General features: G+C 44.5%; 2 protein-coding genes across 2 annotated transcripts; both read right to left on the minus strand.

Moving 5' to 3' along the window:
• Positions 1-561: 561 nt before the first annotated feature.
• Positions 562-4,493, minus strand: ccna2 (cyclin A2). Its single transcript, XM_067247380.1, has 8 exons — positions 3,925-4,493; positions 3,232-3,466; positions 2,972-3,078; positions 2,615-2,838; positions 2,241-2,445; positions 1,960-2,073; positions 1,450-1,583; positions 562-1,297 (listed from the first exon to the last, which is right to left on the minus strand). Exons 1-8 carry the CDS (start codon positions 4,138-4,140, stop codon positions 1,246-1,248), a joined length of 1,287 nt encoding a protein of 428 aa, XP_067103481.1. The 5' UTR covers positions 4,141-4,493; the 3' UTR covers positions 562-1,245.
• Positions 4,494-4,972: 479 nt separating this feature from the next.
• On the minus strand, positions 4,973-11,143 carry bbs7 (Bardet-Biedl syndrome 7). Its single transcript, XM_067247379.1, has 19 exons — positions 11,074-11,143; positions 10,785-10,850; positions 10,619-10,681; positions 10,325-10,500; positions 9,937-10,123; positions 9,756-9,828; positions 9,545-9,658; positions 9,179-9,309; positions 8,514-8,598; positions 8,258-8,360; positions 7,449-7,641; positions 7,159-7,233; positions 6,981-7,049; positions 6,688-6,827; positions 6,194-6,358; positions 5,878-5,987; positions 5,667-5,770; positions 5,336-5,459; positions 4,973-5,209 (listed from the first exon to the last, which is right to left on the minus strand). Exons 1-19 carry the CDS (start codon positions 11,107-11,109, stop codon positions 5,076-5,078), a joined length of 2,148 nt encoding a protein of 715 aa, XP_067103480.1. The 5' UTR covers positions 11,110-11,143; the 3' UTR covers positions 4,973-5,075.
• Positions 11,144-11,589: the final 446 nt, after the last annotated feature.

An 11,589-nucleotide genomic window follows, 5' to 3' on the forward strand; every position in this document is an offset into this window, starting at 1 on the left:
GAAATGTTTTGGTATTTCTATCTCTATTCTCGAGGTAGTATTGTCTGCTTACAGCTCTCATTCAAAACAAGCAGTTTGCTATTTTGACTGGGAATAGTTTAAGGATATAAAACTGTCTTCAATTACTCAGCATCATCATGGTATAGGATTCAAGACTAAGGGGTGTCAGATATAATAGAAATACATTTAGGACACCCTGATTCCATCACAAGTCAACTTGTTGCACCACAGAATTGGTTGAATGGAGGATAAAGCTAAGATATTTAAAATGTCTGAATCTTCAAAGCACATCTTTCATTAATAATCATTTGGGCTGTGTGCTTTCATCTTCATCTTTTTCCTGAAATTGAGGCACTGATTCTTCATTGATATGGAATATAATATGGTTTGATAATACATTGCAAATTCTCCAAACACAGACTGGTGTTATACTGCCACCCTGAGATCAGACCACTACACAACATCAAGAAATTTCCATAAATAAAATCCTAAAATATTTATAGTTCATAAGAAATATTAGGTTTATGGTGTACATAAAAAACGCCATGAGACAACAATGTCTATGTTGGACCACGGAATTTATTTACAAGAGCCATATTTCACAGAGCAGAAGGTGCCTTGACTGAAACTAGTGAACTCCAAGACAGACCTTCAATCACAAATGTAAATAGAAAAATAAAAGGTTCTGCTTTGTTTGGGATAACAATTTAGACATGCACCTTTTCAACTTGGGTGAGGGTGTAACTAGTATAAAAGTGTCATTAAAATGCTAACTCGGCAACCACTCCAATAGAGCTCTTACAAACAGTCACAAAAATCCCCAAAATGGTTGGTGTGGGAGAAATTTGACAGTAAATATTCACAGGTGTCAATATTAAAAGGGGGAAAGTACTTAAGACAGACAAGAGAGAGAGGGGGGGGGCAAGCGAGGGAAGCATGTCCACAGCTCAGCGGTTAAGGACCACTGGAAAAGCAGCCGTCTAGTAGTTTAAAAACAAGACGAGCATGACATTTCAACCAATGCTTGATTAACTAGGTTACAAAGCTCATTGGCTGCATCAAGCGTATAAAAAGGGGACAATCCTTAAGGATTTCACGTATAAAATTTACATAACCACTAATTTGTCCGCACGTTCCAAAACGGAATTTGTGGGTTCAGTTATTGATATTACGGCAGTATGAGTAGATTTTTATAAAAAAAATAAGTGTAGGGTTAAAACAATTACATCAGTTCTGTCAGATAACTCAATTCAGCAGCAATTTCTCTGGAGGTTCGATGAGAGACACTTCATGATACCTGCAGAAAACAAGAGAAATGTCAAACAAAAAGTCCAATACCGATTAAAAACTCAATTGCAATCAGCCTTTTTATCCTAAGCAAGATGGAAATAAACTAGGAAGACATTGAATAAGAGTTTCTAAAAGAACTCATCATCATCATCCACTCACTTGGAGCCCTTGTATTTCTCCCTGACAGACTGCTGGGCATGTTGAGCTGCAGCGAGGTAGGTCTGGTGTAGCTCCTGTAGGCAGGGCATCAGGTCCTCCAGGGAATATCCTGTTACCTCCACCAAGCACTGTTCCTGGAGGGAGGGAGGACAACAGAGTTAGGAAACTGCAAACTGATGTGAAAAAGATTTACAAAATTAAATTTTTAATAAGGGATCAAGGCAAAATCAACTAAGAGAATTCATTTGTTTTTTAGGCCCATACAGGGGTGGAGTGGGTGGGAAACAGTAGATTTCAAACAACAACAATCTCACCAAACACAATTGAGAACCTGCCATCAGAAGAATCCCACCGAGGCACAAACAAGTTTGCGTTTATTTTAAGGGAGTGTGGGAACGATGTGTGAGAACTGGTAATCAGACTCAGATTCATTAACATGAAAGCCCCTCCTGGGAACCCTCTCCCACCAGCAGCACAGGAGACGTGCCGAGGGCAGCGCTGCATACTTACCCATGAGCCTCCAGTGACCGTGTGGTTGGCCAGAGTGAGGGCAGCAGCCGCTGTCTGAGATGGAAGGTACTTCAAGAAGGACTCAGAGTCCACCAGACTGAGCTCTCCAAGAAACTGGAGGGGGGGGGGGGGGGGAGAAACAAATTATTTTAAGAGACAACTCTAGAGGAGGTAGGGGGCCCTGGGAGAGATACAAAACAACTCAAACAAATTTCAAGTCTGCATCTAAAATTAATACGCAATGTTGAATGTAACAACAAAAAAACCCACTCTGGACTTACCATGGCCAGACTCTCTACCGTGAGGCTCACAGGCTGGTGCAGGATGTACTGGGTGAGAAACTGGTTGATGGTGGGAGCGGCCAGATCAAAAGAGAGCACTTTAAGCACCAGATGCTCCATTCTCAACACTTGCTTCTTGGTGTAGGTGTCGTCGGTGATGTAAACAAACTCAGAAACCTCTGGGGGGTAGATCTCCTCAAACTTCCTGCATGGGAAGGGTACTAGTGAGGGATCAAATCACTGAACGGTCTAAAAATATATTTTTAAATGCACCAGACATTTCTAACATGGTAACCAATTAGTCACACAATAGACATCTTTAGGAGTTAGGAGACCAGGGAAGCATCCTTGTGCCTTTGTGGTTCGGTACTTACGACGCCAACAACATGGCGGCGGTGCCAACCAACTGCAGCTTCCCTCTCAGGACGGACATGGAGGAGAGGAAGCGGTCGATGTAGTTTACGGCCAGGTAGAGTGTCTCGTTCTGCAGCTTGTACTCCTCCCCGACCTCCACCAGCCAGTCCACCAGGATGGCCCTCATGCTGTTGGTGATGTCGGGCTGTTTCCTCATGTAGCCTGCTTTGGGTCTGGACTTTAACTGGCCGGACAGGAATAGCAAAGGTTGATTAGGCCTCAGCTTTACCGTGTCGCGCTGACAGGGAATGTTAGAAAGCCGATTCCTACAATCGTAGTGTGTAGCTGGTCATGTCTGAGCGCTGTAATTTACTTGCCTCCATTTCCCTAAGGTAAGTGTGAATTTCGTCAATGTAGTCTGTGACATTATTCACATTTATTTGCTTCTCTTCACCTTCAATCACAGACATATCCATTGGAGAATCTGCAATTGGATGTTTATTGCAAAATAATTGGTTTAGAGACAATCTTTATGTTTCTACCATGGTGGATGTAATCGCATGGGGGCAGAGCCTGAGCGCACGTTCAATCAACATTTAGATTAAATGGTCTTATGCTGGACTGATAGGATTCTTACCAAAACTGTCATCCAAAGGAAGGGGCACAGAAATGGTGGCAAGAGGCTGTCTAAGACCAGTTACAGCTTGGTTGAGCTTCAGGGAGGCTTCTGCAGTGGGCTTTGCTTTGACACACAACTGCTTTTTGGAGCAGGCACCATCAGGCTCATCCAGGTGAATCTGGAACGCCGGCTGCTTGCTCCCGCACAATTTCTCAGCATAGCTTTTTGATTCTTCATTTTTGCAGGATGGACCCTGTGATGAAAACAAGAGACATGGGCAAGTGATCAGATCATGTTTGTCCGCATATATACACACATGCTAGCTTGCCCTCCCCTCTCAAAAAAAGCAGCATTGTATTTAACATATACTAGATCTGCTTTTAATTTAATTACATGGAGTAAACTCATAACCTGTTAGCCACATTTAGCATGTTCAGGAGTAGGAATGATGGCTCTTAAAATGGCGGTCTAACTTACTTGGGAGGGAACATGCAAGACATTTAAAATTGGCTCCTTATGGTGAACCAATATTGACATTTGAACAAATACTAAATTATAGTCACATGGTATTATACCATTGCTACAAAAGGGCATTTGCAATGATGAAGTTACAGTACACTTTGTGCACGATGCAAAACTTCATTATCAACCTGCCTGTGAGCTAGCTAGGCAAGTTTAGCTGCTAGTTAACCTAGCCATTTATATACCAACCTGTTTTGTGCCGCGCTGATTTTGAGGTTTGCTGCGTTGGTTGATTTGCAAACCTCCCAGGACGGTCCTGTTAGCCGCTTTCGGGACAATGTTCTCCTGGTTGTCCACTCGGTTTTTTAAGGAACCTCTTAATCTAGTTAACATGTTTTCTTGATTGTGGTTTTCGGGCTGTGAGGCATCAGCCGCGCTCCCGTGTCCATCGTGAGATCCCGACATGCTATCCTGACACAGTTAAACTTCTCCACACACTCAAAGCAGCAAAGTTCACTTCGTAATTCAAAATGAAACAAACTAGATAGTAGCTAAAGCAAATGCAGTGCTTCAATTGTGACGTGAATTAAACACAAAGGATCTTAGGAAGCTACCGGATGCTAGCTGGGTTAACGTAGCTTCGCTTGCTAGCTAGTCAACACAAATAAAGTCTTGTCCCAGCTATATTGTCAGTGCGAAATTGACCAGGGATAGATTGTAGGTGCAGCCACCTGCAACTTTTGCTTAAAACTCCAAAATAATTTAGCTTGCCATGCTGATTTTCTAAGCTAGTTATTGCACGACCTACAGCCCCGCTTCAGACTTGTCTGCTGTCTCTGATCACCATAAGAAGGCTTGTCTTTCACTGTTCAAGTAGCCCGCGACTATTGAAACTAGCCAATAGGAGACGAGCCGAACAGATCTACGGATACCGACGTGAGTCAAACGACCTGCTAGCGGTTCACAGACAGTTAAGTTTACGGAGTGCATATTTGTGTTCAGCTCGATCTCAATAAACGGACGAAGAATGTAAATATTGTTAATAGTCTTGATTTCAATTATATGCATTAGGCTATGCTTCTTAGAAGTACATTACAATTTCATTCATTATTACGCGCACATGTAAGCAACTACCACAAATATCTTGTTTATTTAAATGTTTTACACTTGAATACAAATAGAAACGTCACGTCTAAATAGATTAGAGAACATTTATCAAAACATAAAGCCATAAGACTACACAATTCGTAATAAATATCTGAAAAAACGTATCTTTGTAACATTATCATTCTATACATCAAGTCAGATACAAACTGACAAAAGCTGCTAAGTTCTATTTACAAAACACACAAATGGAAAAAGCTATTACAAAACGGTGCAAACATGCTAGCTCAATTACACTATACCTCATTGAAGAAATCCATCAATGAATTGAGATCATAGTTATCTAAAATCTCAAGCAACAATGAAACTTTGGTCTTCACATTCTGTCCCTTGAATTTGAATTTGTCAATGAAGAGATCAGTGATCATACCTAGGAAAAAGCACCAAAAACATTAATTTAACTATGATCCACCATTAGACACAAGCAAGTATACATAAACAAGGACAATCTCTGGTAGAATAGCCAAATAGGTAATTTCATTAGTTTGTGGGGTACCATAGAGTCTTTCCAGATGAGCTGGTTGCTTCTTGTACTCCTCCAACAAGTGGGCTGACTCATCAAGAATATTGCGATACTCAGGGATGAGAAAGTCTGCATTTCCCTCGTGCACCTGCAGCTCCTTAACAAGAAACAAAAACAGAGAGAGAGAGAGAAAGTGCAAGAGAGAGAGAGAGAGACAAAGAGATAGGGGGGATAGAGAGAAAGAGGGAAACGGAGAAAGAGGGAGACAGACAGATTGAGAGAGGGAGACAGAAAGAGATATAATCACAAGTCATATAATAATAAACAAACCAATAAGCAAAGAAACTGTAAACCAGACACTTACTTTTAATGCATCAATAAGCTGGACCTTTTTAGCTAGCAGGAGCTGATACTCAAGTTTAGGATGAATCATCCTGAGTGTATGGCTCACCGACTCTTCATTTACATCTGAAAAGGATGGTTGTACATGAGCAAATGGATGCTAGTCAGATCCCAAAGTATGTTTGTGCTATGAATGAGATGAATCAAAAGTGATCCGATCAGAGTGGATTCACCGTAGGAAATGTTCAGGTTGATTTTTCTTTTTGTGGCTTCCTTGGATAGGACATCCTTCATTATAGAGATGGTGGAAATGTTATCGGACTTGAAATGACCTTCTCCTTTACTGAAATCACCACAGAGGAAAGGGAGTTAAACCACACAGAATCAATCATCTTTATGTAGATACGTATGCAGTGAAATAACGAACCCGTAAGGGTCCACCCACCAAATTTGTTGGTGATTCTTGCAAAAGACGTTGTTTTTGTCACACCGAACAGACGTAATCAACTTAAAATTGTAGTTGAGATGTTTATGTTGCGTTTCGTTCACCTGTACGTGGCTTCCAGTTGCGTACCGAGGAAAGTGTTCTGAAAGAAGAAGGTTATGTTCTCTCCTGCTGGAGTTTTCTCCGGGACCTCAGGCAAACAGAACACCACCCAGGAGTGGATCTCTGCAAAGCTGAACTGGCCAGCCAGCGTGAGGGTGTTCATAGGTCTGGAGGGGAACAGGAAGATACCAGACGGAGGGAGAAAATGTTGAGAAACAAACTTCGGTTGTGTGTTTTTCATTAGCAGTTTTTGTAAACAGCTAAGTCAGTCTGTAAGAAAATTATACTGAACACCCACATCCTCAGTTACCCCCAAAAAAGCTATACCACCCACATTTGAAAACAAACCGACATCTCCGGTTATTCTCCATGCTTGTTGTCCTTAATGCTCCCAGATAATACAGTGAAAATGGTTCCACATCACTGTACAACCAAACCAAAACTATTTCCTGCCGAGGGTTCCATTATGAGCGTATGTGTGAGTGTTCCTCCTCACCTGTCCTGGTCCATGGAGTGGGTCCTCTGGTGCAGAGACAGAGGTTTGATCTGATACTGGCGGACTTGGCAGGTCTTGGGCTGTAACCTGGGAGTGATGTAGGTTTGGAGAGTCCCATACTGGCCTTCAATGGACCTCACCTGGTAACATGAGGACAGGTGAGCTACATAACTCCAAACACACAGTACCGCAAGGTCTTAACGGGCCTGGAGCCAAGGTACGAATGCGTGATGTTGATGCTATTTTTGGAGGGGGGGGGGAGGGGGGGGGGGGTATTACATTACATGGCTTACCTTCAGTTCCAGCCTGGTAGTATTAGCTTGACATCTGTAAGTAGCCAGGAGGAAATTACCATTTGGTTGCTGGAAAAAAATAATAAGTCACAATGGGTCATTTTTGGGGGAGAGTTAACAAGTATGCAGATGAGGTCATCATTTTATTTTCTCTTTCATACCGTTGTAAAGCTTTTACCTCTGAGTCACATTCACTAAAACTCACAACTGCTGAGTTTTTGTCCACATCCAACAGGTCAATGGGAACGTCACTCTGTTTAAAAAGAGAATCCGGTTTGACTATCATCTTCCAAACACGCCATCTTTACATGTTACATTTTGACCACAATACCAGTTTGTCATGTGGTCTGTGAAAGTGTAATAACTCAGAACCTGGCCAGGACACTCTTGCAAAAGAAATGTTGAATCTCAATGACTTCTTCCTGGTTAAATAAAGATCCCCACCACCACCAAAGCAAGTGTGTTCACCTGCAGCAGCAGGTTGTCGATGGCAGTCTGCACCTCCAGGGTCAGGCTGTAGCTGGCGTCGTCCTGGCAGAGCGTGAACTTGTCGTTGACGCTGAAGACCGGCACAGCGGAGACGGCTGTGCTGGACTGGGAGGTCTGCTGGTACTGCTCTCTGCCCTGGAGGACCTGCACCTGCAGCTGCTCCAGCTCCGCCCTGAGGGGGGGGGTCGGAGGGGAGGGGGTGGGAGGGAGGGGAGGGGTGGGAGGGAGGGAGGGGGTGGGAAGTGAGGGGGGGGTGGAGGTGAGGGGGGGGGGTGGAGGTGAGGGGGTGGGAGGGAGGGGAGGGGTGGGAGGGAGGGGGTGGGAGGGGAGTGGAGGTGAGGGGGGGGAGGTGGAGGTGAGGGGGTGGGAGGGAGGGGAGGGGTGGGAGGGGGTAGGAAGTGAGGGGGGGGTGGAGGTGAGGGGGGGGGGTGGAGGTGAGGGGGTGGGAGGGGAGGGGTGGGAGGGGAGTGGAGGTGAGGGGGGGGAGGTGGAGGTGAGGGGGTGGGAGGGAGGGGAGGGGTGGGAGGGAGGGGGTGGGAAGTGAGGGGGGGGTGGAGGTGAGGGGGGGGGGGTGGAGGTGAGGGGGTGGGAGGGGAGGGGGTGGGAAGTGAGGGGGGTACACCAGCAGTATGGCACAGCTTTATACTCACACATAGATAACCATGTTATATAGAACCTTCTCCTTCTAAGCTCATTTATATCCGTTAGTTTAGAATTAGAAGGGTATATCTGACACAATACTGTGTTAATGTTGGATTGGTGGATGTTGCTGAGCCGTCAGCTGGTACCTGAGAGCAGCCACTTTAGATTGGGTTTCTTTGCTCATCTTCACCTCCTCTCCAGGTCCTGCTCCTGCTTGCTGGGGCTCTGTAGTCAGCCCTGTCACCCAGCCTGCAAACACACGTGCACACGCACGCACACACGCACACACAGGCAGACACACACACATGCACACACATGCACACCAATGAGAATGTATATACAGATGGAAATATATATCTCCCCATCGGTACTGCTTTACCTAAAGTAGAAGATGTGTCTCACCTGTGTATGTGGCTGTCAGGACCTCGTCGTACGACTCCTTTCCTACACAGCCTCCCTGGACAGACGTCACACTCTCTGACAGTACCTGGAGCACGACAGAGTCAGAACCTCACACTCTCTGACAGTACCTGGAGCACGACAGAGTCAGAACCTCACACTCTCTGACAGTACCTGGAGCACGACAGAGTCAGAACCTCACACTCTCTGACAGTACCTGGAGCACGACAGTCAGAACCTCACACGTTAACTACTGGTTAATGTGCATGGTCTCAACACTGACACAAGGTTAGCGTTGTGGCTAGTAAATCAGGGAGTCAGGTGGCTGAGCGGTTAGGGAATCGGGCTAGTAATCTGAAGGTTGCCAGTTCAATTCCCGGCTGTGCAGAATGACGTTGTGTCCTTGGGCAAGGCATTTCACCCTACTTGCCTCTGGGGAATGTCCCTGTACTTACTATAAATCGCTCTGGATTAGAGCGTCTGCTAAATGACAACATTTAATGTAAATGTAAATACCGATAGTTCCTTGACTCGTGTTCACCGAAAAACTGTCAGAACTACGCACTTGGGATTCTCGATCTTATGCTTGTACTTTCTACATACGCTGTTTGTACGTTGCTGCTTAGTGGGTCTGCCGAGTGAAATGTTAAGTTACAGCAGGAACTCACATGCTCGAAGCGCAGAGAGGGCTCATTGGAGGAGTCGAAGCCGTAGACCTCCACAGTCCCATCATCCCTCCCCACCAAGACGTCTCTCAAGCCGTCTCCCAGGATGTCGAACGAGTCCAGGCACAGCACGCCTAGCAGAGACAAGCACGCAGGCCAACCATGAGCAGACTCGTTGAGAAAAACACAAGCTACGCTTGTGATGTCAACTGTGTGACAATTAACATAAGCAAGCAAGCGACTAGCACGAATGAAAACGTAATATCATGAAAATGACTACATTGCTAAATGTAAATAAGCATGTTGTGTCCATTCCTACATGACACTACACATCAATGGCACACGTTTACTGTACAAGCAATAAAATACCTCCTTTCTTTTTGTCATTGTCAATCTCCCATTTGGAAATAGCGCAGGAATCAGTCATCTTCACCAGTCCTAGTTTGCCGTCCACAGTTCCATAAAGAATGTCCTCCATATTACCTGCAGTGGGGAAAGTAGCAATGCCGTAACAATGAGCGTATGTCATAATGGGACTTCAGTACGTTTGGAGTTTTCATGTCGACCGTCACATGTGCACCTTCTTCTTTGCTGTACAACTCCAAGACAGACGGAGGCCCAGGGACTTCAACGTCGTACAAAAGCTCAGATCCCTACAGAGAACAGCACATGCATGAAGGAAGGCCCCTAGTTATCAATACGGATCACCCAACTTGGAATTATATGCAATATATAGTCAGGTGAATATAGGATTGGATCACCTGTAAGACTCTGAGGACTCTGTCTTGACAGGCCAACACAGGTACGATACGACCCAGCGTCTCGGCAGGTAGACAGATGATGTCGTTGATTTTGTCCCCAGACAGGTAGTAGTCTTGGTCCTTGCAGTCGCAGTAGTGATTGTAGATGTAACTGGCACACACAAAGAGGTCCGCTCCTGCCACGTGCCTGAAAAACAAGATGTAAACATCATTAACTGGCTTTTTCACTGAGGCGTTGCATGATTCCTAGCCTATGCCGGTTGCAGTGCAGGGTGCTGTGTGGAACATAACACAAGGAACAAATTGCCATCGTTGGTGATATCATGTTTTAATAACCAGGCGGAAAACGATCTGAATTTCTCACAGACCATGGACACATTCCACTTACATGGCGTTGATGCTTTCGGTCAAATTAGCCTCAAAAGTCAGGAACTGTTTGCCTTTCTTTGTAAATCCTCTGACTTCAGAGCCAGCAGACACAAAAATCTTCTCTTGGGGGGTCCCCAGAGCCCCTCCCAGGTCCAATCTGGATATCTTCTGCCCAGGCAGAGTTTTGAAAACAGGCTGGAATGGACAACAAACGATGCATTTACATAGAATAAACTCCATAAAAAATGGCAGCATTATTCATTCTTGAATAATGCTCGGTTTATTCATTGTTGACAAAAGTCTAAATACCAACCACAGCTTCACCTTTCTTCATCCCAAAACAACTGATTACACCATCATGATCTGCTATCGCGACCTGGAACGCACAACATTTTACGGTGACAAGAATGAAGTGTGGCATAATATGATATAGGATAGTACAGCTAGGACAAGTTGATATCGCATTTGCCACATCCTACCTTTTGTGTGGCCTTGCGTCCGATAGCCGGAAGAAGTCTCATCGTTTTCTGAGATGTCACTCCGACCTGGAATTATGAACGATACGGTGATCATGAGAGCTTGTCAGATATCACCGTTGTCACTTGACGCTTGGTTGCAAATTGTTGCTAGCAGGATCAAAAATACTAAATTTAACGTGTGCTAACGTTATCTAACCTTACACTTCAAGGGTTAGGTTAATCGGTATTTGACAATGATTACACTGAATACACACACGGTATGTAACAATCGTTTTTCTAAATGTTATACCTGCAAATAGTCCACACGATTTAGGTTAATCTCCATCTTTTTTTACTTTAATGAGTTTCGGTCTCTGCAGTTGATGTGAATATTTTTGTATTTGTATCAAGCTTTGTATATCGATGGCTCCTCTTTACTTGACGTGCAGAACTGTAATGAAAAGCCTTCTTGCGAGGTTGGAGAAACGCATCTTGACAGGTCAGGATTATCCAGGGGCTGGGAGGATTAACTACTGTACTGTAGCCAAGTGTCTGGTGAAGTGGTATGCAGTACTGTTTTATAGTAATCAAGGCTAGCTAGCTAAATTGTTTTATCTGGCTAGCTAGAGCTGTCTTACCGGGATACGCTAGTTACTAAGATCTCCCACGGTAATGCTGCCAGCACAGCAAAAACAAGTTTTATTTTGCTTATGTTTTTCGCTAGCTAACAAGCACAAGCATCACGACTCTCATGACTTGTAACAAATAGACGTTGCTATGTTACTAAAGGCTTGAATATTATTGGATACAATTGTCACGTTTACAC

Source organism: Osmerus mordax, chromosome 12 (assembly GCF_038355195.1).
Source record: "Osmerus mordax isolate fOsmMor3 chromosome 12, fOsmMor3.pri, whole genome shotgun sequence".
Lineage (NCBI taxonomy): Eukaryota > Metazoa > Chordata > Actinopteri > Osmeriformes > Osmeridae > Osmerus > Osmerus mordax.

Bases quoted from the DNA above. Each gene is read 5' to 3' on its own strand.
- bbs7 (XM_067247379.1), bottom strand. From the start codon at position 11,109: ATGGAGATTAACCTAAATCGTGTGGACTATTTGCAG. The intron at 5,771-5,877 runs GTGAATCCACTC...CATCCTTTTCAG, and splicing joins CAACCTGAACATTTCCTACG to ATGTAAATGAAGAGTCGGTG. The intron at 5,460-5,666 runs GTAAGTGTCTGG...TTTCTTGTTAAG, and splicing joins AGCTTATTGATGCATTAAAA to GAGCTGCAGGTGCACGAGGG.
- ccna2 (XM_067247380.1), bottom strand. From the start codon at position 4,140: ATGTCGGGATCTCACGATGGACACGGGAGCGCGGCTGATGCCTCACAG. The intron at 2,446-2,614 runs GTAAGTACCGAA...CTTCCCATGCAG, and splicing joins GCCGCCATGTTGTTGGCGTC to GAAGTTTGAGGAGATCTACC. The intron at 1,298-1,449 runs GTGAGTGGATGA...TGTTTTCTGCAG, and splicing joins GAGAAATACAAGGGCTCCAA to GTATCATGAAGTGTCTCTCA.